This window comes from Grus americana, chromosome 15, assembly GCF_028858705.1.
Source record: "Grus americana isolate bGruAme1 chromosome 15, bGruAme1.mat, whole genome shotgun sequence".
Lineage (NCBI taxonomy): Eukaryota > Metazoa > Chordata > Aves > Gruiformes > Gruidae > Grus > Grus americana.
Window position 1 is genome coordinate 8,496,732 of NC_072866.1, and position 26,641 is coordinate 8,523,372.

General features: G+C 53.5%; 1 protein-coding gene across 1 annotated transcript in view; it reads right to left on the reverse strand.

Moving 5' to 3' along the window:
• Positions 1 to 2,071: 2,071 nt before the first annotated feature.
• The window catches only part of GRID2IP (Grid2 interacting protein), a 41,652-nt gene continuing 17,082 nt past the window's right edge, over positions 2,072 to 26,641 (reverse strand). The window contains exons 6-22 of the mRNA XM_054843317.1: positions 25,182 to 25,276; positions 23,561 to 23,744; positions 20,706 to 20,860; positions 18,574 to 18,675; positions 15,997 to 16,094; positions 15,401 to 15,518; positions 14,683 to 15,008; positions 14,037 to 14,450; positions 12,674 to 12,761; positions 11,221 to 11,298; positions 10,245 to 10,441; positions 9,546 to 9,701; positions 7,450 to 7,536; positions 6,742 to 6,871; positions 5,185 to 5,303; positions 4,549 to 4,713; positions 2,072 to 4,124 (exon numbers count right to left, since the gene is read on the reverse strand). Of these exons, the coding sequence (XP_054699292.1) occupies positions 4,053 to 4,124; positions 4,549 to 4,713; positions 5,185 to 5,303; positions 6,742 to 6,871; positions 7,450 to 7,536; positions 9,546 to 9,701; positions 10,245 to 10,441; positions 11,221 to 11,298; positions 12,674 to 12,761; positions 14,037 to 14,450; positions 14,683 to 15,008; positions 15,401 to 15,518; positions 15,997 to 16,094; positions 18,574 to 18,675; positions 20,706 to 20,860; positions 23,561 to 23,744; positions 25,182 to 25,276 (2,584 nt within the window). The 3' untranslated portion in view covers positions 2,072 to 4,052. The remainder of the gene's footprint in view (positions 4,125 to 4,548; positions 4,714 to 5,184; positions 5,304 to 6,741; positions 6,872 to 7,449; positions 7,537 to 9,545; positions 9,702 to 10,244; positions 10,442 to 11,220; positions 11,299 to 12,673; positions 12,762 to 14,036; positions 14,451 to 14,682; positions 15,009 to 15,400; positions 15,519 to 15,996; positions 16,095 to 18,573; positions 18,676 to 20,705; positions 20,861 to 23,560; positions 23,745 to 25,181; positions 25,277 to 26,641) is intronic.

Below are 26,641 nucleotides of genomic sequence, written 5' to 3' on the forward strand. Positions count from 1 at the left end.
GGGTTAAAGTCTCGGCCAAAGCAGGGCAGCCCCCAGGGACCGCCGGTCCCACGTCACTGGCCAGTTGTGAGCAGGATCTCTGAGCGCAGGTGCTGCTTTTGTCTTTCTCCCTCACTGGTCATTTAATCTTGCAACTAACTGCACTGCTTTTACCAAAGGTTTTATGGAACTTACCCCTTCTCTGACAATCTATATCTCAGCTGCTAGAATCAGAAATTCAGCTCTCACCTTCACTTTTGAATTTTCTAGATTGACAATGGAGATAAGTTAAACATGTTAAATATAAAAAGGCACCCCAGAGTTTAAGAAACGGGAAAGCAAAGTAGGAAAAACCTAGTATTTGTATTTTATCTCATTGTTTCACACTTGGCTCAAAATTCTTATGGGCATAACTAAAGGTCTTTGAATCTTGCAATTGGAGATGCTTTAATTTGGTCTGCTAGAATTTGGAAAACCCAGATTTTCCTAAATTGTGTTAAAATAATGCAGATCCTCAATGGCTTCAAATTCAGCATCCATGTGCCTTGTGCTAGCTCCCAGTCTGTGTCAGTTTTTCCTGACTTCCAGCCCTTCCAGTCTGAAGCTGAGCCCTCTGTCTCTTTGGCATCTTTCACGGCACCTAGATAATAATTGCAGATCGTCGCCCTTCAAGTCCTTATCAAGATACTTAAAGGGAGGGTTCATACATGGTTCCACTTTGGCTTGGAGATGCCAGCCTAGTACTATTTTATCCCAGACAGTCCACCAGCTAGCACTGCAATCATGTGTTCATCATGACTTTACTAAAACTGTCCAGTTTCTCTTTGAGGTCTTTTTTTCCCCATTTTTTGCAGAAAAGAGTGAAAATCCTTAAATAATCCCAAATTTGAAAGGTAACCTGGGATTTTCAGGGTCACTGTTTCCCTGTCTCTGTCAGAGGATGGAAGTGGCACCCTGTGGAGCAGAAGCCATGCCACAGCTGCGTTCCCCGCACTGACCCCGGGCTGCTGCCTGAGTTATTGTTTCCTTTCCAAGGACAGGCTTTCCTGTGAAGACGATCCCATGATCGAGGCTGACGCAGGCATTCTGTTAAGGCTCGGCTGTACAAGGCTAAAAGGAGAGCACCCAGCCAGCGCACAGATTCTGGGGAAAAATAACCTAATGTGTGCAGTTATCAAGAAACAGCAAAACAAGTGTGTGCGGTGAATGATGCCGACTGTTGTATGTACCAAAGGATGCTCCGAGACATGAATTTTGTTTATGGGCTGCAGCCCAGGATGTGCTGGACCGTGCGGTGGGAGGTTTGACAGCCACACTGGGCAGCTTGAAATCCCTGGGGCTGCAGAAGAGCCAGGCTGGATCGGCCAGGAGGGCTAAAGAAACATCAGGAAGGGTTCGAGCACTTTAAATGCGTGTGCCTAGCAAGGGACTTCTACCCATAACATTTTTTTAACTCTGTTCAGAGCTGTTTTACAGTTGCCGGTGCCGTGGCCTCCAGGGAGGACCCAGGGATTGAGCAGGCTGCTGTAAACAAGCTAAACTACAACCAGGAAATCTGATACGAAACCAGTCCCTATCTATCTGCTGTTAGTGTAAAGGGAGATAAATTGCTCCGGGGACATAAACTCAACCTCAGCCAAGAATTCCTTTTCAGAGGGAAACAATTCACTGGCTCATACGCTCGCTAAAGGTTTTCTTCTGAAGGCTGCAGAAAAAACCCATACTATTTTAAGAATTTGCTGCTCGTGTTCATCACACTGGCATGAATGCTGGTGCAAAAGCAGCCCAAATTGTACAGTTATTTTCCCCATAGCAGCCCAAATCCAGCAAGGTCAGATCCTGCATCTCTCTCCTCTAGGTGCAAGGGGCCAATATTAAGAAGTGCAGTCACAGAAATGCCAGATGCAGAATTCCTCACACCTTCTCCTGCAGCTATTGTTCAAAGCAATTTTTGACGGAACACAGAGGTACACGCAGTCAGGAGGCAGAAGGCAGTAGCTTTATTTTAGGAATAGCACATAGGCATTGGGTAGAGACTGAATTGTGAATATACATAGTCCCATTATCAAATAATATAACCATATGTCAGAAGTTCTGGTTCTTTGAAAATATTGACATAAAAATACCAAAGGGATTGGAGGTCTAACTATTTTGGAAAGTTACAACATGTAGCAAAATCTATGTACAGCATTTTCACATTTGTAATGACAGTTTCAAAAGAATCTCCAGTGGTCTAAATATCGAATATGTTTTAGAAAATAAAAATAATCAACTGAATGCAGTGTGCAAGATCTAAAACGGAAAGAGGAGCTGAGTGAGCATTGCCCTGTCACTGCTGCTGGGGCAGGGGAGAGGCAGAGACAGACAGGGCTGGACCTCTGGGAGCACAACACTAGAAACTACCTGGCACTTAAAGCTGTATAAACTGAGAACACTTGTGAAAATATACCTCACTTTCTACAGCAGGATTTAAAAAAATACTGAAAACTGAAGAGTTGATGGTCATAAGGTCTCCCATAAATAATGCACCTGTTGGTGATTCTGTGCTTGAGCAGAGGCTGTAGGAAGAGCTCTTGCTCTGGCAATAGATGGGAGGAAGGTTACCTATGCTACGGCTTGCTGGAGCGCTTCCATGGGACAGGGGTTTGGGGGGGGTGTTGGGTTTGGAAGGCAACGGATGCATTTTGCACAGAGTAATGCCTAACAATATTAACGCACTGTAGGTTTGCTGCCGTAAAGCTCTCGGGGCACTGTGTTGCCCGGAGGCGCATGAACTGACCACGGGATGCTGCTAGCCCTTTTGTCCCAGGGGACATCTCAGAGGGAATTAAGTCAGCTAAATAACAATCAGACGTTGTTGAAAGGTGGACGTGCACGCTTCTAGAGTTCCCTGGGTATATTCAGCATGAGTGACTGGTCATACAGTAAAGGGACTCTCAGGACTCCAGCCCTTGGGAGTGAATAAAGGAGGGCAGGGGATGTATTTCTCGCTGGTCTCTGCCGTGCGTCAGAGGTGGTACTTGGGGCTGCAGAGGACTCCCACTCATTTTTTGGCTACCAGGGGTTCTGTATTTTCCAAGGAGGCACCAAAATGCTCAAGGATTTATGTCTCCTGGCAAGTTCAGATAAGCCTAGTGCTGATGATAAACTCTTGGGAAGATTTCGAGACCTGTCAGTCTCTGCCACACCTTTAAGCAAAGCTGACGGCTGGGAAGGACTCTGGGCTTTCCTTACTCTCCAGCGCAGCTGGGTAGGACCAGACTGGATCCATATTTGGGACCACACGGACGTGCCAGAAGGGTTCTGCAAGGTCGTATTGCTTTCCATTGCCACTGGCTGTCAATGACGGGGGATTAAAGCCTCTGGGCCACCTCTGGTGATCTCCACTCTGCTGTTACAGTCTGTTCGGGTGGAGCTCCAGCCCCGCAGTGCACTGCTCAAGGGCAGGAGGGCTTGGAGAGGGATTGGAGAGGAGCTCAGCAGCATTGCTTCTCAGGGTCCCAGGGGAGCAGGTGCTGGTGCCATCCCTCTTCCTCGTCCTCCCACGCTCCCTTCCCCACCTAACCTGCTCTGGCTTCCCAGGGAGTCTGTGGCTGGGCTTTAACCCCGGCCCTGAGGCTGGCGGGGACGAGCGGTGCCTGCCTGGGCAAAGCTGTATCTGGTGAGAGCAGACAGCCTGCACAGCCATGCTCGGGCACTGGCCGTGGGGACGTGGGGAAGGTCTCCAGCAACTGCTGGCACCAGTTATATGAGTTCTGAAAACACGAGGGAGTGGGGTTTTACCCAGATGTGTCTGAGATCCTTGACTCAGTAATGCACTGGAAATGGAGGATGCTAAGAAAGCTGTTGTCAAGACCAGCGTGGTGTTTACCTTCATGTCCTTGTGCCTCACCCTCGCATCCATCCACTATCACCTATGGTGCCTTCTCATTGTCCAAACTGCCCCAACCCCTCGGTCTGTGGTTCTGCTTGGTGGTAGCAGGTGACAGCAGCGTATTTACAACCAAACTCAACAGGAGCAAATTGCACTTTGTTGGCAATAAATTGTTGCACCTTGCATTGCTGCAGGCCCGTCACCAGGCAAGGGGGGAGGTCATCCTGGGGCTGCGCTGGCTCTCGCCGACCTGCACATCGCTGAGTGCCCGCTGCGGGAAGAGAGCAAAGAGCAGGAGCTGAGTATCAGGCAAGGGCAACTGGTGTGGACAGGGAGATGTTTCAGTGGTACTGGCCACTACAGACTTAATTCTCTGCCAGCTTCCCACTGGACAAGCCCTGCCAGTCCTTGTGTCTGCTTTGTGGTGCTGCAACCCAGCCTTCATTACCAAAGAGTGTCAGGCCATGACAACATCTGCTTTACTCTCCATGGGGCTGGTGCTTGGACCATTAACCCTCACCTCAGCCCCCTGCACCAGCCAGCCAACTTGTACATTAGAAAAATTGCACTTTACACTCAGGTACACGTGCTCACAAAAAGCTCCTCTCGTTCCCACAGCTCACATTGAAGTAAAATGCTTCACTGACATCAAACAGGAAACCCCTTGCTGGCTGGCTTTGAAAAGTGCAACTCACCTCAAACTTGCTCATGAATTCTGCAAAAATGCCAAAGAAAGCTTCAGAAGTTGTCATTTTTGAGTCTTCCCCAAAGAAGGACAACACCTTGCTGAATTCTTCCATGGCCTTGTGCTGCAGGTCGTCCAGGGATCGCATGGCAGGCTGGGCACTCTCCAGGAAGGACTGAGAGAAATGGCTTAAGGGAAAACAGCCGCACTGCTGGTCTGCTACAGCTCAGAATCACTTCTGCATTATCAAATGGCTGAGTTTCATCTCAGGTCTCAGAAGGGACCTGCTGCAAATGCAGGCTGCGGCCACATGCGAAGGGAGCCTGCTGGCATGCTCATCTGTCCCTAACAGCACTTCTCTGGAAGGAAAAATGCCTCGGAAAGCTTTCTGGCCCTGTGGCATTGGGTTTCTGCCATGCAGAGGCACGTGAACTGGTGGTCACCACAAAAGCCATTTACCATGGTGGCTAAGAGGGAGTGTGGGGGGCAGAGATTTCCACCATGCTCTCACCAAGTGCTGAGACGGTCCTTTCTTATCAGCCGGACACAGCCTTGCTGCTTACCAAGGAGGCATAAAGACAACTGAATGGTTTTAATTGAGGGCAGTAAGTCATATTGGTGTTTTGCCCCTTTTACAGAAGGATACAGTCATCACAATTGCAAACCTGTCCTCTGCGGTAGCTGGCATGTTGTGGCAGGCCATCTGTATGTCACTGACGGTGGTGTGCAGGTCCTTTAGGTCAGCTGTTAGTGTTCTCTGGTTCACTACATGAGAAGAGAGGAGTCAACAGTGGTAGGACACGTAGGTCTGGCTTGCTTCTTGCAGCACCGTGAGGGCAACGAGCATGGGCCATCAGTCAGGGTGGTTCATGGCTCTGCACAACTTGTCCGCGTTGTCCGGGGCGTGGTGGACAACCAGACCTTGCTGCTGTCCTCCAGCAGGCTGCCAGCAGCTGTTGCTGGGTGCTCAAACCAAGAGATGCCAAGAACCTCAAATGGAGCATGGAGCGTGCCAAGTGCAAGGAGCACGCAGGACTCATCGGCACAAGGGCAGTGATGGATACACAGGTACTTGACTTGGGAGGGGGGACAGAGGGAGCGTACAGGACAGTAGGACAAGGGGTAATATCAATATCCAGGCTGCCCTCTATGGCATCTCATCATAGCAGCAGCATTCAGGAGAGTGATGAGCAGTTCAGACTCCTTGCTGTCTTGGGCAGCCAAGCCTTAGCTCTTCTACAGGAAGGGAGAAGGTGAACCGCAGCATGTCAGGAGGGTTTGGGTTACGTGCTGCAGCTGTGTCACTCTGTGGCCTGTATGAGAGTGAAGCTGGGCAGCTCTGGATAGCACATGGCCTGAAACTGGGTATAAAGCGGCAGGAGTCTGGGCAGCAGGGAGCCTTCAGTGACAGAGGTGTTATTTAACAGTTAGGCCAGATACAAAATCCAGCTAGGAAAGCTACAGGTACAGACCTTCATTAGGGGGAAATTTACATCTCCAGGCCTGAATTTTCTCCTTTATTTATCCCCTGTAGCACTAATTCCCAAGGGAATTACAAACAACGGGGGATGATGTGCAAGGAGAATGCAGCCCATGCTTTGCATGCAGCCAGCCTGTTGTGACACCACCAACACAAGTGGATGGATAATAACCCCAGCATCTATGTGACTTTTTTTATTGCAACCACCAAAGCCATACGATCCTCAGTCAGCATGACATACCTGCGACTGGACTGTGAACTCATAACATGAAGGGTGCTGTACACTCTGTACCACACGCGATTGCAGGCAGTAATAATGCTGGCACCAACACTGGGGAGGCTGCACGCCAGGGATGGAAGGAGGCAGAGGCTGGGTGGAGCAGACCAGCTCCTGGCACTTCCCTCTTCTGTGCCTCCTTTGCACTTACAAGGTACCTCTGAACTTGGGAACCACTTTTTCAAGTCAGAAGGAAGGTTCAGGTCAGGGACAGAGCCTTGTCTAGACACTCCCATGTGCGGCAGCATGGGATGGATGGGATCTCCCCTGTCACTAAGCTCGTCCTTTCCTAGCCCCATGCTCTCGCTCAGGACCATTCCTCACTTGTTTGGGCTGCCATCCTGCTCATGCCAATGCTATGCAGCTCATGACCGATTCCAGACCCGTACAAAACCAAGAGACAGTGCAAGAGGACACAAAGCTTGCAGATGCTCTTGTTCCTTTACCTTTGGAAGCGAGCGGCACTGTAGGAAGATCCTTGGCAAAGCCCAGGAGCTCTGGGAAATGTTGGCTAAGTGATTTGGCAAGAATGTGCAGGAAGGTGGATTTCCCATCAACAGTCTTGGTTGTGTTCAGCTATGGCAAAGAAAAACAAGTAAGGAGATTCCTACGCAGAGGAGAGCGGGTTTTGCCAAGCACTTAAATACACAAGGGCTCCTTTGTTCTCGTCAGCCCACCTTGTGTTCACGTGTGTGGCAATTCCCAGCCATGCTATATGGATTAATGTTTAAATAGGACATTAATGTTTACACAGCATGTTACGCCCAGATTAGTGGCATTGAGATGCTAAGCAATGCCTCCCTCCCGCAGGCCAGGGCTGTCACCCTGTCCCCCACCCCTCAGGAGTCCCACAGTGACCCACGGGGGATAAAGACCTTCGTTTTCTCCCCCCACATGCCCAGCCAGAAGGCAGTGGGCTCTGGCCAGCCACGCGGTTGAGTGCAGGTCTCAGGCCCCAGCACACCAAAGCACCAGACCATCGTTAGAGCCTCTCTGAAGTCAACCCTGCGCATCCATCCCAGCCTTCCCACCGGTCCCCCCTCCGGCAGCCGCCGCACCCAGGAGCCCTGGACGAGGACAAGCGTGATAACCCAGGCACTTGGAGCTCCCAGCGTTGCTGCCTCCTGCACAGGAGCAAGCATGCCTTGTCTTACCTCGGTGAGAAAGTTGATTTTAAAGCCTGTTGTTTTGCTGGTTTTGGGCTGCCCGTTGTTCAGATAGTTTCCCATTGCCAACACAAACTGCAAAGAGAAACCTCAGTGAATGAGTGGCCAGTGATCTCCAGCACTTATATTGTCCCATCTCCTTTTGCACCCGCTTTTGGGTCACAATGATGTAGTGGGAACTGAGGTAAAAAACCTCCCTCTGTCTACAGGACGATGGGAAGACCCTTTTTTGTGTCAGGTCACTTCTGCTAAGGGGCCCCGTACATGTGCTCGTAGAGCATCATTAATCAAACCTCATCACTTCATTCAGTGGGTTAGATTAGGTGGATGAATACATGTCAAAGGCAGAATTTCTGCAGGTTCTGTCCACACAGTTTATCCTGTCACCCACACAGGGCAGCCACAGCACACTGGGAGGAGGAGGGCTGCTAACGTGCCCATCAGCATGGCAGCCCCAAGGGACGCGGGCTTGGGTCTGGAGGCACAGGCTGTTCTCTCCTCCGTGCTGCTCCTGTACGAAGCCTGCACAGAACCCTCAACAGCAAAGCCCACGTTTCAGCTGCAGGAACCGGTCCTCATCCACTGCCTCTCCCGTGTCTTCAGCAGGGGCTAGAAAACACACCCCATTTGTCAGCTGCAGACCCAAACTTCCAAAGCCCTTATAAGAGCTCACATTTAGATGTTTCCCCATGTGGTTTATGTGTATGCTGCCCAGGAGTCCCCTTCCCTCTCCTGCAGCCGTCCGGAAGGTCTGTGCTGCCAGAGAGCTGCAGGGAGCCCATGGCAATACTAACACCAGCCTGGCTCCTTTGCCACTTCCAGGCTGACAATGCAGGTGCCCAAGCTTTGTTAAGGGGGGGATTTTGTCTCATGTTATAGCCTCAGGCTTTAAGCATGCACAATTTGGTGTTGCCTTTTTATTTCTCAGTTGTTTTTCCTTGCAGGACCAGGGCTAAGTCTGGAGGTCCACTGTGAGATCTCCTGCCTGCAGGACATGGACTCTCCTGCTGACTGGCAAGTGCCTAAGCTCTCCTCTTCCCAAAGTCTTTTGCAGCTGTTATCTGCAGATATCTTTAAAGGGATCTTATAAAGCAATAGTGACCCAGCAGAGCCAACTTTCCCTCCAGAATGCTCCAATTTCTTGTGCTGCAGCTTTGCAGCCTTGGAGGCACAGCAGGGCTCTCTGGGCTGGGCTCACCCAAGTCCTGATGTCCCTCCTGGGGCCTGGCAAGGAGTGGGGACCTCAGGACTGCCTGGATATCAGCCTGGGACTCTCCGAATTTCTCTTCAGTAGCTGTTAATGTGCAAGCAGCCATTGCCCCCCAAGGACTTAACGAGGTGTTGGGGGGTTACTGGCCAGGAGCCACTAAGGAGGTTCATCTTGCATCTGGAAAAGCCTTTTGTCACATCATGTCCTCATTTATCCTACCTGTTTCTTTTAAAAGCAAACTTGAATGAATTAACATTAATTTGGGGCAGCTCATCTTAGGAGGGTCAAGGAGCAACTGCCGCAGGATTCGTTCTCTCCTGCAAGTGCAGTGCCCCTCTGCCAGGCACAGCCTGTCCCAAGGACCCCAAAAGCACCTTCTCAGAGGGACGGGCAGCATGCAGGACTCCTGCCTGCACCGCAGCAGGGCTGGCACAAGCCCACAGCCATGCACAAGGACCACAGCCTGCAGAGCTACCTGCGTGCGGACACACACACAGCGGCTGCTCTGCCAAACCCCACATCCTCCAGCTCCACCGCAGCCAAAGGACAAGCTCCGTGGGCTCTGCTGTGCTACTGGGTGGGTTTCTGGCTCCTGCAGCCCTGCTGCGTGCTGCGGGTGGGTGCACGGCTGACTGCGATCTGCCCTCCTGCATCCTCCCCATGCCAGGATCCCCACAAGCCAATACCAGCGGGAGCTGCCAGGGGATGGACCCTGGCTGAGCGGGGACCCAGAGGGACCCAGGGTACAGCCCTGGAGCTGGAGCTGCGCCCCGACTGCCTGCGAGCTGCCTGCGAGCACCCTCCTGCCTGTGGGCGCTCCCGTGGGCGCTGGGGGCCTCCGGTGTCTGTTACCAGAAGGAAGAACTGTTCTGACCTCCAAGATCTTAGCCAGCTTCTTGCTGCTTTTCAGCTCTAGGGAGGCCTTGCAGATGCACTCATAGCTAGCTTTGATCTCCTCTGTCTTCTCCTGCAGAGTGGTCTTAAAATGTAGGCTGCGCAGACGGATCTTGTATTCTGGTACTGACAACATCTGAGAACAAAAGGAGGAGAAAATTACTACTCTCACCATTAGCCATAATCCCTCCTATATGGTGTTTTTCCTGGCCTGTTTCCCTCTACATGAAAGCAGTATGCACTTGCTCAGCACAGGCGACGCTGTGGAGCAGCTGGGACGGCTGCTGTAGCTCGCAGAGCACGGCCAGTTTGCTGCCACAGGACGGGGAGGTTTCATGCCAATATCCACAAGTGACTTTGTCAACAGAAGGTAAGTCAGAGTTGGGCAAAGTCACTCTTACTGTAGAGTAAACATTGCAGTATGCTTTGGCTGTAAAACAGCCGCCATGGGAGCTGCCAGATGCCTCAGGCATCAGCCCGAGCATCGCTTGCCGGGGGTCCCTGCGACCACTGCCACCAGCTCTTCCCATCCCACACCATGCATGAGCAGACCAGCGTCCTGCTGACTGCTTCCTCTCTGCTGTGAGTTTTCCTCCCCTCCAGCTCACAGCAGGACATCCCGGGGACACTGCACGTGCAGACCTCCTCGCTCCCAGAGCACGTCCCTGCCCGGAGGTACCTGCAGCACAAACTGGTCGGGCTCGCTCAGCTTGCCGGGGTTTTCCTTGTAGCTCTGGAAGCGCTGGACTTCCTCCCCATCTGGGGCATACAGCAAGAGCTGCTTGATGTGGGAAGGCTCCAGGCGGTCCGTCTCCATCGTCATGAGAATCTGGCGCAGCTCAATGTGTGAGAGCTTGAGGTGGGCTATCAGGATGGCTGGGGGGAAGGGAGGTGCGTCACTTGGGAGGGGAGGAGGACCGGACCCCGGGGGGGCTGGCTGCACTGGGACGGACTGCCTGGCAGGATGGAGCCACGAGGGGAAGCTCAATCTCTCCATGGTGTGAGAGTGATGTGGACTTCTCCACGTGCTCACGCTGGCACAGGGTCAGCCCTGGGGAGAGGAAGGGCTTTCTGCTCCCTGAGGCCCTGCAGAGGCTGCATGGGGACCCCAAGGAGTCGCTCTGGTCCTGTTGATCCCCCCAGGATATTGCACCATGTGCATGTACATCACCAATGCATCGGGCTGGGCTGCACTGGAAGCCACCCGTAGCACCTCCTCCTCTCCCGTTTCCCTGCAGCCAGGAGACCAGGGTCTCGCAGGGTCCCACCAAGCCCTCCCACCCTCCTTCCTACCAGAAGCACATCCTGGAGAAGCGGCACTGACCCTTCCCCGGTGGGCGACAGGGCAGTCCTGCACACCCTCGCTGCCCCGTGGGGCCGTGCAAGCTCTTCCCCTCTCCCTCCTCAGACCAATGAGTCACATCCCATCTCCATCCTTCCTTGTAAAGTCATCTCCTTCCCCCTGCCCAGGGCTGAGCCCAGCACAGAGGGGCTCTGGGCTTCAGGAACAGCCCAGACCAGCAGAGCTGTGCTTGGATTGCATTCATGGGATTGTGCTCATGTAGCCTCCTTCCTTTTACCTTTCCAGTTCTCTACATCCCCGGTCCCATCTCTGGGCCCGTTTTGGGGGTACATTCACCGTGATGTTTACTTACATGTGTTGTAGGCCTTTTTGTGGGACAAAATTTCAACCACGTCTTTCTTTTTAAAGTTTTCAGGCATGAGAGTTGGCTCTGGAAGAGAAACTGAAAGATTTAATCATGGGTAAGGACAGGCTCAGCCGGCTCCAGCAGGAAGAAAACTGTCCTGAAAACAGTGAAACCATGAATGAAAGAGAGGAGAACTGATGCTTTGCACACAGCAATGGCTCTGGGAATCCTTGAATTCTGCGATTCAAAGATCTCCTCAATGGAGGACTCACTTGGAGCTGAAAAAGGTAAAACAAGAGGTGAAACACACAGAAAATCCCAGACAGCCCAGAAACATCCCAGAAAAGATACCCCTTGAGAAGAATCCCATTTCATCCCACTTCTATTGCCAGTCCCATCTGTATCTGCCTGCCCTAGCTTAGCTCTGCCCACGCTGCCATCGTGCATCATGTCCCTTGCAGGAGAGCTCAGACATCCCACTGGCGTTTTACTTTTCCCAGTGTAAACAAGGCAGCCGCGCTGCCCCACACCTCCCTTCGGGCAGGCAGCGGACAGGCAGGAGCACACCGCTTGCACCCCACGCCCCGAATACCTCCTGCTACGCAGGGCAGCCACCCCAGCCACCACCACTCAGCACCCCCAGCCTGGATCCGCTCGCTGGGTTTGCAGCATCTGGAAACCCCGGTGGGTGGGAGAGCCTGGCCGGTGGGTCTGCAGGAGACCCCAACTCAAGAGTGACAGGGGAGGCTGCACTGGCAGGTAGCCACGGATCCCACACATGGGTTTTGGGGGGAACTAACATTATATATGTAAAAAGAAAAGTGTTGCTTGCAATGCCCTCTATGGACAGAGAAATGTTTTCATGGCTTTTTCAGGGCTGAGTTCTCAAAGTAACAGAGCTGCAATTCACTTCCTAATTTGCAGCCGTTACTGCTAATGCAGCACAACCCGGTGTCTGTGCAAGCCAACAGCCCGGCTGACTGTCCGTACCGCACAGAGCACGACAAGCAGAGGCCGGGCACAAATCGTGCACAAATGTGGTGCAGGTTTGAGCTTCTGCTGTGTTACAGACCAGGTCCCTCGTGGCACTGGAGAGTGGTGCTGGCACACCGGCTTTCCCCACGGTACGGGGATGGCCGGGCAGGCGCTCTGAGAGCAGGGAAGCAGCACGGAGCACAGCAGGGAGCGAAACCCTCCAGCTGAGTTTCACTGCCCTGATAGACTGAAATGGGGAGAGAAAACAGATGACAGCAGCAAAGAAAATTAAGGGAGATAGTGGAACAATCTCCACCTTAATGATCTGCTGTGCCACCAGCCACAAAATCCTGAGTATGAATGAATTCTGTGCCATGAGTGATGTTAGGACCAGGCATTGCCTTGCTGCCCACCGAGACCCAGTTCCTCCCAGCACCCCATCTCCAGCCAGTACCAGGACCTGCTCTGGGGCTCAGGTACTTACTCGTAGGCTTCTGCGTCCCAAAGTGCAGCTCCAGGTCGAGGTATTTGACCATGTCACTCAGCTTATCGTAATCCGAGTCTTCCCCGAGCTGCAGGAGGAGAAAGAGTCAGGAGCTGTGCTGGCACAGGGGACAGCCTGCCTGTGCTGGGGCACCTTCCCTCCGCCCCGCGCTAAGCTCTGTGTCCCTAGAAGAAACCAGGAGAGGTTGATGGCACTGTCCTGTAACTGGAGACTCAGCCATCATAAACCCAGTGCAGAAACCAGAGCCTGGTGAACCGTTCACCTCTGTGGAGGCAGTTTCTACGCAAGTCACTAAGCCCATCAGGTGGGCCCTGTTCTCGTTTCAGAAGAAAGGAAGAAACCCAGAGATTCAGCCCATCGGCATTTCCTTGCACTCTGCAGCTGGCAGCACTGCCCCACAGATTCATTTAGCTTCTGACATAGCTGGAATCCTGCAGAGCACTACCGCTCTTCACTTGTGACTTGGGCAGGATTGCTTTACTGAAGGACAAAGTGGGAATTCCAGAAACTTCAGGAATTTTTTGCATACAAAAAAAATCACTGGGAAGAAGCATCTTGTTCTCCAGAGTGCAGGATTTCAAGCGCCTGCTATGAGATGGGTGCCTGTGGGACTGGAAGATGATCCCACAGCTCTCCTGTAGCTGCTAAGGGCATGAAGAATATGGCACATCTGAACACATTCATCATCATGAGAGACACAGAGGCTGGAAGTTAAACACCAGGGAGGCCAGCTTCTCCCTACAGGGACTTAAATCCACCTCCAGAGTTCTGCATCACTTCAAGTCCATGATGCCAAAGGATTATCACATCTAGCCTCACTCCTCGCCTCTGATTTCCCCCTCTGGTGTCCTCCCCTGCCTCGGTTCTCTCCCCATCACTTTGCTTTCAACTATCCTCAGTTTCCCACTGATAAAACCTCCTACAGCTGCAGAACATGTCTGAAGGCAGCTCCTGCCTATGTCAACCCACAGAGAGCAGGAAAGCAAGCGTTCCCCAGGACGCTGCAGTCAAAACCAGCATTTCAGATGCTTTCCAGAGCATCTTCTCACCCCGGCAGTTTTGGTCCAAACAATTAAAAGGACGAAAAGAAATATGAGGCTTTCTGTAACATGGCATCTTCAGAGTTCATTCCCTTGGTCAAGGTATGGAATGTGTGTCCCGCCAAGAGGTTAGGACGTGATGTTCCGGGGAGAGGACAGCCCCCCCAGCGCTCTGGGCAGGGAGGAGGGCAGTGCCCACGGATGCTCCCACCAACCTGTGCAGCCTCGGTACAGGCAACTGCTCCCCAGACCGCGGTTTGGACCCTCACCCCCCCACCCCGCTCCCTGCACCTGGGCCATACCTGCCCCCAGATGGTCCCTTCCGAGTTCTCCACCTGCTCCCACCGCAGCCTCTTGACACTCATGTGGTTGGACTCGCTCCTGCGGTGCAGCAGCCCCCGGTGCAGGGGGGGCACACAGGGCACCGGCGGGGGGGGAGGCGGGGGGGGCGGGGGCGGGATGGGGTGCAGGTGGCTGACAAGGGATTTGGGGGCAGGTGACGTGCTGGCCTTTGTGGCGTCTGCCTTGGTGGGGACAGTCTGGGGGTCGTGGAACTGCAGGGGAGGGGGTGGCGGGGGGGGACTTAACGGCGGAGGGGGGATGTGGTCCGAGAGCGTGGAGTAGGTCAGGGAACTGCCCTCATCGCTGCTGCTGATGTACTCGCTGCTGCTGACGTCATTGGTGACGTAGCTGCCCTGGTCATCATGGAAACTCATCTGGGTGAAGGAGAGAGGAGAGGCTGAAGGTGGCACCTCATCCTCCACCCACCCAGCACTTGGGGGGGTTCTACCCCAGAGTGGGGCAGCCCTTGCCCCCCTCCACCACCCGCAGAGCCCCAGGACATGTCCCCAGAGGCTCTGCACCCTTCCCGGTGTGGTGCAACCTGCATGATGGATGCTCCACGGCCAGGACAGACCATGCACCGAGCCACCCTGGCACCATGCTCACCTCCTCGTAGTCATTCTCAGGGGTGAGGAAATCATCCACGATGGTGACCTGGTGTCCCAGCTGCTCACTGAGGGCATCCAGGAATCGGTCGGTGTCGCGGCTGCGTGGCGGCCTGGAGAAGGTGAAGAGCTTCTTCCGTCGCGACAGAGGGCTGAGCGGGTAGTCCCGCTGCTTGGGGGACGGGGCTGGGCTGCTGTCGAGGCTGATGTAGGGGTTGGACTCTGTGCTGCTCGGGGAGGCCACGCTGCTGTGCAGGCGGTAGTAGCACTGCTGGGAGGCCAGAGGGTCGCTCGGCCAGGAGATCGCCATCCCTGGCTTGCGAGCACCTGCGGGACAGAGCGCTGCCCAGGGGGTCCTGCACCGGGCACTGCCCAGAGCCCCCCACCCGTGGGCTGCAACAAGCCCCAGAACTGCACTGAACGTGACGTGAGGTAACGGTGCAGCCTGCGGAGAGGAGAGCTCCCCCCAGCAGTGCCCTGCAGTGCACAGCAGTGCGCTGGAGTCCCGTGGGGTTTGCCATCCCACGCGCTCCGTCGCCCTCCTGCAGATGCAGCTTTGCAGGAGCCATCGCTGGGCTCACATGTGGCACCGTCATTGCTTCATTATAAAATGGCACCAAGAGAAAGATGTCTTTTCCTCTGCCTGGCCAGCACCATCCACCATCGCCTCAGGCCCCCTCAAAACTGCCTCTCTCACGCCCTGGGAAGTCGGACGCTACCTGCAGCATGTGCCAGCTCCGGGGCAGGAGGCGATGCTCTGTGCAGGGCAGCGTTACCCATCTTGCCAGCAAAGCTGCCAATCAGGCGGTTTTCTAATTCTGCATAGACAGCCGACATCTGAAAAAAAGGGCAAAGAGCTGCTGTTGATGCCCAAATTGCGATGGGGCTTATGGAGAACCCAGAGACCTGCCATGTCCTGGGGACAGGACAGCCACCACGCACCCACCAGCCCCCAGTCTTTTGCTCTTTAAAGCAGTGCTTCACCCCAACCCAAGGCTGCTCTGCCTTTCCTGAAGCTCCCCAAGAGCCTCTCACTCGCAAGGCTGCAGGAAGATGCTGACAGACACCAGCCTTATTAAAGCTGACTAATTGCCCAGGGAAGTGACCTCGGAGACGAGCTCTGAGGCAGGGATGTTGTTAGCCACCAGCAGGTATTGACATGCAGACGTCCTTCCCCCGGTCCCTTTTTTCTGCTTTCCTGCATTAACATGAAAGGAGTCAAATTGTCGACCCTCCCTGTGAACACAAGGGTCCAGCACGCATCGGCAAAGTGCTTCCCAGAGGTGTTCCCCCCGCCAGCCCCACGAGATCACACCATTTTGGGATTGGGCGTCTCCGGGAGGGACGTGCCATCACCAGCCTGTCTCTCTCCAGGGATCAGGCGAACCGGGACCTCCACGGTGTCACTCTGGCCTGCCGGGGAAGGAAGAGACAAACCAGTGAGGAACCCCTCCATCTGCCTCTGCCCCCCAGGGCTCCCAACGGTCCTGACCCATCAAAGTCCCCCCCATCTCCTGCTGGGACCCGGAGCTGTCCTCCCTGCCCAGGCATGCAGCGAAGCACTGGGAGCTCCCGGTTCTGGGGGTCCCGAGGGATCGATGCGGGGCAGCCGATGGCCCCACGCATGGGGTGCGTGTCAAACAGGGAACATCTTGCTGCAGGCTTCCCCGGGCAGCAGCAGAAGTCACCTGGCAGTGAAGCATGATGCGTGCTAGAAAACAAGCACAGCTGAGACAAAATCCTCCTGTGCCTTGCCCTTTACCTCTCCATATTCAATTTCTTTCTCTATAAAATGAGAATATTATTTATTTCTCATTCTACCCAACTGGCAGATTTGGAAGCTGCCTATAAATCCTCAGCTTCTGGGCAATGCTGCGACTGCAGCGTGGTTAGTGTGTTCCTCATTAGTGCTGCACACAGGGGGACAGTGCCAAGCGGGGGGTTTCCATCACAGCATTTCAGGGGAAGAGACATTGTCCAGGGCACACGTGGGAGTTTGCACTATGTCAAGAACTCTCCAGGTATCAAGACATTGCGGTGTCATGGATGTTTCTTTTTTCTTGGCTTCTTTTCCTTCAGGCTGTCTGGTAGGTGCTGGACACCAGGACAGTCAAGGTCACCACACATGGCAGTTGAGGTCACAGTTTCCAAAATCTGGTCCTGTCGGTCGCAGATGCCCAGGCAGCACTGGCCACCCCAGCAGTGTGCCCTGAGACGGGGCTCTGCAGGGGACATGAGGAGGGAGGGAAGTCTGGAACCCCCATGAAAGCACAAGGGAGCTCACTTGGAGTCAGGTTGATTTGACCAGCTCCGACTGAAATTCTGTTTTTCTAGTTACGTTCATGGAGAGCTTCTGTTCAGGGGTTAATGGCTGCAGCAATATAAGCGCTCAGAGATGCGTCCAGACCCCTGATTTATCTCCAAGGATGTGTGAGCGGCTGCCGGGAGGAAGCAGTCTGCAATCCCTGCCTTTCCCGAGCTGCCGGAGGGCAGGTCGAACGGATTCACGTTCCCTTCAGCCACAGTATTTCCACCCAGCCGTCAGGGCCAGGCTGAGTACTGGGGTGGGCTGGCAGAGCTCCGGAGAGCCCAGAGGAGCAGCTCCACTCACACCAGCACCAGACCGGACCTGTGTGCTCAGAGCCCCACGTTTAATGCCAACAAAGAGAGAAGAGCCCAGGACGGACATAGCTGGCTGTAATGAGAAAGGGCTCTGGAGTGGGGCTCTCATTGGGAAGAGGAGATGCAGCTCCCCTGTGCACCACCTCCCTCTCCAGGACTGAGGAAAGTTGTCTGCTTTTTATAAATAAATGGTTTGTGCAGGGAGGTGAACTAGGAGCACCCGGGGCAGGAAGCACCCCAGTGCCTGCGCAGGCTTGGGTAAGGTTAGCATGACAGGTCACGGGCTGCTCCACTCTTTCCGCAGGGCAGCTGAGGACAAGGCTTTTTCCCCGCAGCTGGCGAGCATCTGCCCGGGCGAGCAGCTTCCCTCCAGCGTATGCAGCTGTCGGCCACTCTCCGTGCTGTAATCACGACCAGAAATGCTCCTCGGAGGCAGGTTAGAGGATCTTCCCCAGGGAAATGTCTCGGAGTTGACTGCTCTGGCAGCAGCCCTCCCCGACAGCTGAGGAGCACCACAGTCCTGGTGAGGGGTGCCAGGAGGAAGGCATGCTGCTGTGGCTGATCAAGGTGGGGAGGTTGCGGTGGGGAGGTCATGGTCAGAAGCCATAAGCACAGGTCAAGTGTCTTTCACCATCAGCTAAGGGTGATGGAGGAATAGGCAGGATGCCTTGTGCTGCCATCTGGGAGAGGAGGGCAAAGACCCGAAGGACTGAAAACACAACGAGCAGCCTGGGGTGCATCTTGGGGAGAGGGCTAGAGATCTGGAGGCTGTGGAAAGCCCTGCAGCAATACCAGGAGGGTGGGATTTTCAGAGGAATGGGGAGATATGGGGCTTCTCTCTGAAAAGGGGGAGGGTTTGTGCCATGAGTGTAGTTCATCAAGAGTCTCAAAGAATCACTGAACCATGATCTTCTTCCTCACATGGATTCCACAAATGCTGCGGAAATTCCCTGTGAATTTGACGGTTTCCAAGAAAGTTCACGGGGAAGCTAGAAACTGTGCACCACAGAAGGGAGGGCTCAGAGCGGCAGGATCAGTTCACATCTGAGCATGGAAGGGATTAGAAACATTGCTCAGCCTCAGCCCAAGTGGCCTCTTATTGGAACTGCTTATTTGAACTGTCTCTGAAAACACGGATTTCCAGTCAAACCTCTGTGCTGGCTCTATGCTGACCTCCGCCTTTCCCTGCTGTTCATGCTCAGGCACAGCCATCGGGACCCCGGTTCCTCCTCCCTGCAGCAGGAACCCCTGCACAGCCCCAATCACTCACCTGCTGCCCCCCCTTCCTCGGGGCGGGGGGTTCGGAGGCTTCCCCGGCACAAGGAGGCCCCTCGAACGGAGCTGCGGTAGCGATCCTCTGCTTCTGGCTCAGCTGCAGCAGGAAACACCCTTCGTAAGGCATGGCTGATGCGTGCCGGACCCTGCAGCTCCCCCATTCCTCCTCTCCTTATCAGGGCTCCCCCGGGCCTGTGGGACTCACAGCTGCTCTCTGAGCCCTGCACTCGACCATGACCCCGTGCATAGCCTTGCTGGCACTGCGGCTGCCCGGCCCCCAGGTTGCTGCTCACCCCGTGCTCACGCTGGCCCCGGGGAGCTCAGCGAGTTACAAACGCTCCTGCCAGCACAGGGCAGGGGGATGGCTGCCCAAAGATGGGACATGCAATTGCTTTTTCCAGCAGGATTGGCATCCACCAGCTTATGGTGCACACAAAACTCCAGCCTTGAGCTAGGCTGGTCCAGAGGGACCTGGCTAACTCCTTCCTGCCCTCAAGGGACAAGATGGGAGTGGGAGCCAGCACCGAAATGCTGCCTGGAAGAACCACATTATCTAATGGATTGGTCCTTGTGCAGTTCAGTGCGACAGCTCAGAGAGGGTCAGACTTAAGCAGGATGAAGATACCAGAGCATCAGTCCCTGTGGTATCCAACAGACCAGTGCTCGGACAGTCCAATACACACAAACATCAGAGATCACCACTGAGTTTGGAAGAAGCCCAGATGAAGGACTAACCCAAATTCAGAGATCTCTGGCCATTGTGCTTCCATGCACAGACACACATGTAATGCACCAGAACAACCAGAACTTCACAGGTCACAGATTGCCCCTTTCACCTGAGAGGCTGAAAGGAGCCAAGGACCAGCCTGCAAACCGCGGATGAGTCTGAAACAGTTTGGTCCTGGGAGATTTACTCCTGTGCTTTCCTCCTCTGCCAGTGGCTGGAGACACCTGCCTTGTATTCCTGAAATATAGCTGCAAACTGCAAATATATCGGCTTCTTCTGAGATCTTCTAAAGTTTATAAACTAATTTTAGGGTCTAAGTTCTTGGGAACATACAACACGTTAGGTTGGTTGGGCCATGATTCTGCACACGTACAAGCAGTGATAATTGAGAGTGCAGATTAGGTGAGCAAATACCCAACAGTTTTCCATGCACAACGGGGAGTATTTGCACCAGGACTTGGAGCTGTTTCTCCCTGTGAGGGGAAAGGCTGTGCTAAAATAACTGTTCCTCCAAAAGTGTCTCTTCAACTAACACCTCCTTCATATGGTTCTAGCTACATCGAGTCTAAAATAAACGTGTCAACAAAATGTAAAGAGCTAAGAATAGAATAATTTTAAAGCAATTAAGAAGCCCAAATCCATAAGACTAAGACATTTCACTCCAAATTTGCCCTCACTTTTCTGCTGTCTCACTGCAAAGCCCATAGTCCTCAGCAAACCACAGCTGGTTTTTGTGTTGCCACAGCTCCAGGTGATGGTGAGGGGAGAGGTGCACTGGGAAGGAGGAGAATCGCCGACTGCCTTCCAAGTCTCTTTGGGAGAGCAGCACTCCTGGGCAGGCGCGGCACTGCCAGGGCAGCCACGCTCCCCTCCTCCTCTAACCACGGATACCTGCGTATGTTGAATGGCTGGAGACGTCCAGAGGGACATTGCCGTCATCGCTTATTTTGCCGCTCTGATCTGAACACTGCCCTTAAAGCAGCCATTTCCCTTCAGGACTTCCTAACCTCTAACGACCCAAGCGGCTTCCAAAAACCTCTGCTACCGAGCCAGGTGCCATCTCTCCTCTCAATGCAGAGTTTCCTTCCAAAACTACATGGCTCCATGGTGCAGAAAAGGTAACATCTTGCCTGACAGTTACAGATCAACCCCATCGGTAACAGGAGCTGGAATCTCCTCTGTGCTGCTCTACACCCCACACAGCCGCCACCTCCGTGCAGGCAGCGTGTGGGCAGGAGCTGGGCAGGAGCTGGGCAGGACAGAGCCGCAGCTGCTGCCCCTGGGGAGAGCTGGCTGCTCCCTTGCCCACCCAGCCTGCTCCCAGCGCGATGGACTGAGGTCCCCGGGGACCCGGTGGGACACGGCATGTCCACGCCAGAGCGCAGGGACTTTCCTCTCACCTGCCAAGGACTTGTAACCAAGAAACCTGGCAATCTTTTGCTGGCAGTGCTCCTGCTCTTCATACGTCAGCAGCTGGTAGATAAACTGCCAAATGACTTGCTTGGCCGGTGTGTCCAGCACCGGGTACACATCCACAATGAGAGTGTCAATATTCCTGCAAAATCGGAAAAAGAGGGCTGGGCAGTGAGCGCATCCCTACGGCACAGCCCCACCATGCCGCTTCCCTGGGCTCCGGTGCTTCCCAGCCTGCCTCCAGCCGGGTCTCGGCTGCCGGGCTTGCCTCCGAGCCTTTGGCATAAACAGATCATTTCAGAGCAGAGGTGCCAGGCTGCGAGCAAAGGACCGAGCCCTTTGGGAAGTGGAGTTGTGCAGCTGGTGCTAACGGGGAAAGCAAACTCCTGGGGACTGGCAGCACCTGACAGCCAGGTATAAAACCTGGTTTGTGAGTCAGCCAGGGTGTGGGGGGAGCAGGATGGGTGTCAGAGGGGTGCTCTAGAAGGGCTTGGATTTTGGTTGGCAGCAGGTAAGTGTGCTCAGGGAAAAATGCATTGGAGAGGGTGGCTGGGCTGAAGGCTTGGTCTCAGGTTGGCTCTGCAGTGTGTAGAGATGGTGAAGGGGCTGTTGAGGACAGCAGGACTGGGCACCTGATTCAGTGATGAGGATAAAGCAGCCTGGGGCAGCAGGGCAGTCCTGGATTGGAGAGCTAAGGTCAGGCTGCTTTTGTACTGAGAAGCTGAGGCAGGGATGTTGGGTTAAAGCTTGCTGTGATTATTGCATCCTTAATGTAGAAGTAATAGTAAGAACCTCTTATGAAGAGCTGGAAGGAGACTGTATATGTAGGAATAAATCTGTTGTCTTGATGTTAATTGAATAAACTATTACTGCTTTCTAAGGAGCAGGGGCCAGGTACTCAGGGAAGAGCTGAAGGTTAAGAGGCTCAGATGCTACAAGGACTTCATTAATAAAGTGTCTTGGGGGGTCCTCAGGCCAGAGGGATGAGAAGTTGTAGGAGTCATCTAGAGCCTGCCAGGAGTTACCTGCTAACTTTCTCCCTAGTTTTAGGCTAATTTGCTTTTTGTGTGGAGCTGGAAACATCTCCTGACTGTCAGAAGCCTATTTCCCATTCAGAAGAGTTAAAGTATTGTAGAGGAGCTGCTGAGGCAAGGGGCTGCTCTGCCTTGTGAAGCCTCTGTTCCTCTGGCTTGTTATGTGCAAACTGGCTGGGGGGCCAAGGCCCAGAACGGGGGTGTTGTGACTCTGTCTCCTGTGTTTGCTGCTTGGAAGTGCTGATATCTGCGTGCTGTGGTGACAAGCAACATAAACTTAATGTTTGGGGATTTCCCTCCTTGTTGGAGCAGTTAGAGGCTGCAGCTGGCCTGTCTGGGACAGGCACACAATTAGGTCATGATGAATTATTGTTAAATGGGGCAGTGGCCTCTGCATTGAGTCATCTGGGGCAGCTACAGGCAAAATGAAATGGCCAGGGGAGAGGGTGGCCATGCCAGTACCCCTGCTGCACCTTGCTCCCCGCAGGCAGCAGCGACAGCGCCCGGTAAAACACTGCTGGAAGACCAAGCAATGTGTACTGCCTTGTACTGGGAAGGGACGTGGGAGCTTGATTTGTGGTACTGGAGTTCCTGTCCTTGTGTCACTGAGCAGGACCTAGGATTGGGTTGGTGTTTCCCAGTTGCAGACCACAAGGACTGGATCTGCTCCCACAGCTGCAGCTCCTTGGGCTGAAATGCCCAACTGGGGAATGCCATAAAGCAGTGCAGCCTCAAGGGAGCACAAAGCAATGACTTCTGCTTTTCTGGGGCAATGTTAGTGATCACGGGGCCTCAAGAGGGTTCACTCAGCTGGTGCCAGGGGATTTATGTAGCTGGGCCTCCCCCAGCACCTGCAGGTCCAGAGGCAGCCCAGCCTCCCCATGGGCAGGGGGATGCTGCGGGGTGGTGCAGCCCTCAGCCTGAGCTGTGGTGCACAGGGGCAGTGCCATGGTGTTGTACTTAGTAGTTTCTGTTCTCTCTTACCATCATAAACTGAATACTGAGGGCTTTACTGCATTTCCTTGTCAAACTGAGGATTTAGATCCTCCTGATCCTTCAGTCTTTGCACCAGCTGGCTGCTGCACCATTGCAGCAGGAGCCTGCCTGGCCCTGGCTGGTGCATCCACAGCCTGTGTGGGACCCAGGCTCACGAGGAGCAGCCAGGCAGCTCAGCATCTGTGGGAAGAGGCAGCAGGCAACTCCCAGTGCCTGGAGGGATGGCTTAATCACCATGGTGCAGAAAGGCTCAAGATCCAGAGCAGAAAACAAGGTCACTATTGAAGGTCTCGAGTCTGCTAGGGGGTGGTTTCAACCCTTGCAGCAGGGCAGGATGTGCTCCATTGCAGGATGAGGGCTCTGCCAGCCACAGCTGTTCCTGTGCTGCCACCAAGGGAGTGCTGCAGCCAAGGTGCTGAGAAGAGTGATAAGATAAGGATGAAACAGTGAGATTTACTGAAAGGGGTGGAACAGGATCTCTGACTGTTGGGGACAGCCAGACAGCAAGAGAGCCCACACTGTGGGGCACCAAGGTCATTTTAGGAGGGATTAAGAGGTGACCAAATTAACCTCAAAAGCTAAAGGGTCTGCCCTTTCCTGGGGCAGGACATGTGGTGAGAGATGGACTTGTGCCCTGCGGTCACGCAGAGGAAATACACAGTTGGGGAAACCAGAGAACATGATCACAGCAGAGCTGAGCACTGACAGCATCGCAGCTAAGGTCTGCCTTCTGCTTGGAGACCGGCTCTGACATGGGCATTGCTTCCAGGCCAGGTACCAGCATTAGAGGAATGGAGCTGCTAACAAGTTACCGATGTTGGAAGAAGCCTTCCAGTGCTTTGCAGATGGTATAGCGCTCAGGTGGAGTCAGCAGGTGCTCCAGCTGCTGGTTGAAGGTCCTTCCTTGAATCTTGATGCTAGAGGGGAGTATCTCTGCAACCCACTGCAGAGAGGTGAGGGCGGAGGAGGTACTCGGGGAGTCAGCAGAGTCAGAGTCTGCAAGGTGCAGGTAGAAAGAAAAAAGAAAATTCAACAGACAAAGGGTCTTAACCATGGGTTAAAAGGCTTGTCCTGAAACCAGGGTCAGTTCTGGGGCAGCTGCACCTACACACAATGGGTGCTCCACAGAAATACAAATCCTGATGTGCTGATACAGACATTGTTACCCCAGCAAAACCAGATTTCGGTTGCTGGAAGGCAGCGTGGTGACAAGGTGAAATGGCTCATCTGGAGCTGTGACTGCCCCTGCTTTCCTCCCATGATCCAGACCAGTTGCTCTGGAGCTTGTGGCTGTTCCAGTAGGTCTGTGGACCTGCTGGAGATGAGCAGGGATGTTTTGATTGGGATGCTCTCTGGGATTTATCTCTTCAACCATGCTGCTTCTGCACTTTCTGTGAACACATGCAGATGATTCCTTCTCTGGCTCTCTAAAGCCTCTGCTCAAGTTCTAAAGCACTTTACATTAATCATTGACTTCAAAAGCAGCATCCGTCAAGGGTTACCTGTGAGTAAACTATGGCATGAAAGGTAATTTGCTTTGCTATGCTCATCTGCACCAGTCCCTGTGGCACTGCCTCTGCAGTGAGCACAGCTGGGAGAAGGGACCTGACTGAGACTGTGGGATGCTCTTATCTGCGTAGGAATACAGCCAAGGCAGTGGGAGCACAAAATTCCATCTTTTCTTGGTTTCTTGGGGGGGGGGGGCAGTGAAGCAGTTTGAATGCCACTGGCTCTGAACTGTGAAGCAGCAAGGTGCTCAGTTTTTTCTAGGGCATGTGCAAGTGAGTTAGTAACACAGGGCTCCTACTGTGAAGCCCAGGAGAGTCCACTGCTGCTCTGGAGGGAAGAGCCAGTCCCTAATTCCTGGGCCTATACACTGCAGAGCAGCACCCCAATAACACACTGACCCTCCTGCCTTCACACAGCTTTGGAAACATGGTGGTGACCATGCTCTGCCCTGGGCTGCAGTCCTGCCCCTCTGCTGAAATTATGCTGACAACCACCCGCATTGCTCCAGATACCCTCATCTCCTGCTGACTCTCTCACCAGCAGCAAGCTAAATTATTCATAACAGCAGCAGTTATTCTGAACAGCACAGTCCCTACACAACCGTGGGATTTGCACAGTGACCATGGATGCACAGGGTTGGATTACTCCGGTCAAGTACATGGCACAGACTGCATGAAAAGGACATTGTCAAGGACGATCATACAGAAGGATGAACCCTTCTGGAGAGCAGCCAAGCTTGAGATTAAGCCTGATCCCAGAAAGCAGGCAGCCGTGTGCCCACGCGGGAGGAGCAGCAGCCCTCCAGGCAGCAGTTAAACCTGCTGAGCCTACAGAAGGTATTTGGCAATTCCCTCCTGCACGGGGAACTTGGGAGCCAGCACGGGGTTTCTGCTGCTCTGGGCCCTCTCCTCCCCGCACTCTTACCGTTGGAGAAGTTGACGATCCCCTCTTCTACCACCAAGGTGGGCATCGCCCCGCTGCCCTGCAGCATCGACACCACCTTGTCATGGGAGCAGTTCCTGCAGGGCACAGGAGAGCCGGGGTCAGAGCTGCCAGGGTGGCTGCCTGCGTGGGCAGCACCGCAGGCAGCAGCTTGCAAGAGAGCAGCGGCGAAATGGAGTTTGCAGCTGCCTTTGAATTTGCAAAAAGCCTCATCTTGCTGCTCAGAGCCAGGCAGTGTTGGGCCCCGCTGTGATTCCACTGGACTCTCACTCTTTGTTTGGCTTTATCTGTGCTGCTCAGAAAAGAGCCTCCCTGAGGGAGAGCGTGAATCTTGCCCTGTGTCTGGGCTTTCTGCTGTACCTGCAGCATGGAATAACTGCAGGGCATGCCTGCGGAGCTGTTATGGCAAATAACAGTGGAGGGTGTCCCTGCCCGCAGCAGGTTGGAAGTAGATGATCTTTGAGGTCCCTTCCAACCCAAACCATGCTAGGATTCTATGAAATGAAGTCAGTGTTACTTTAAGCTATGCTCAGACCCAGAAGATGAACTTTCAGTTTAGATGATACAGTGCAAGTCTCTCCTTGCCTGTCCTAATTTTGCATGAAAAGAAAATGCAAGGTGGATATAAAATGCCTTTTTTTAGCAAAAAAAAAAAAAATCTTGGAGTGCCCTTGGAGAAGGGTACGGGCCAGCCTGGGACAATGCCTGCCAAAATGTGGGCTCAGAGGACAATCTTCAACTTGGTCTCCTCTATTTTCTGGCAATGCTACATCAGCCAGCAGTTTGCTGGATCAGCTGAAATGTGAGAACCTGAGCACTAACAGAAGCAGCATCAAATGTTTAACCTTTAAATATTCATCACTCTCTCTTATCGTGTAGCTTCTTCTAACCCTTTGCTCTCACTTCTTGTCCAGAAAGACCAACCTGAAAAAATACAGGCTGCTGCCACTGCCCAGCGAGGTGCACATTCAGCTCTGGTGTGATTGCTTTTGTTGTGCACAAATGTAGAAGAATTAACTTCTGGGTGGAAATGCAATTGTCCATGTGGTTTTAAGCTTATGATTGCGTTCTGGGAGTGATTTATGGGCTGGGTGGAGCTCTGTTCCCTCCAAAAGCAGAGCCCCGGGTGATTAACATGTACAACTTAACTCACGGTGGCTCAAATCAGGGTCTGTGAGTGGGCTGCAGTCAGGACACTAGTTATAGTGTGTCGTGCATTATACATGGTTATTTGCACACAGAAGTCAAAGGAGGAGCAGGGATGGAGCTGAAATACTATTCTTGGAGCCAGTTTTTGTAGAGGAATAGAAAAGGAGATGCCTATATGGGGCAAAATGCCTTGTGCACCTCAGTAGACAGCTCTCACAGACAACCAGTTCTCATTTCTGTTGCACAGGAGTGAACAAGTGAACACACTTGTACTTGGCTACCTACCACCCCCT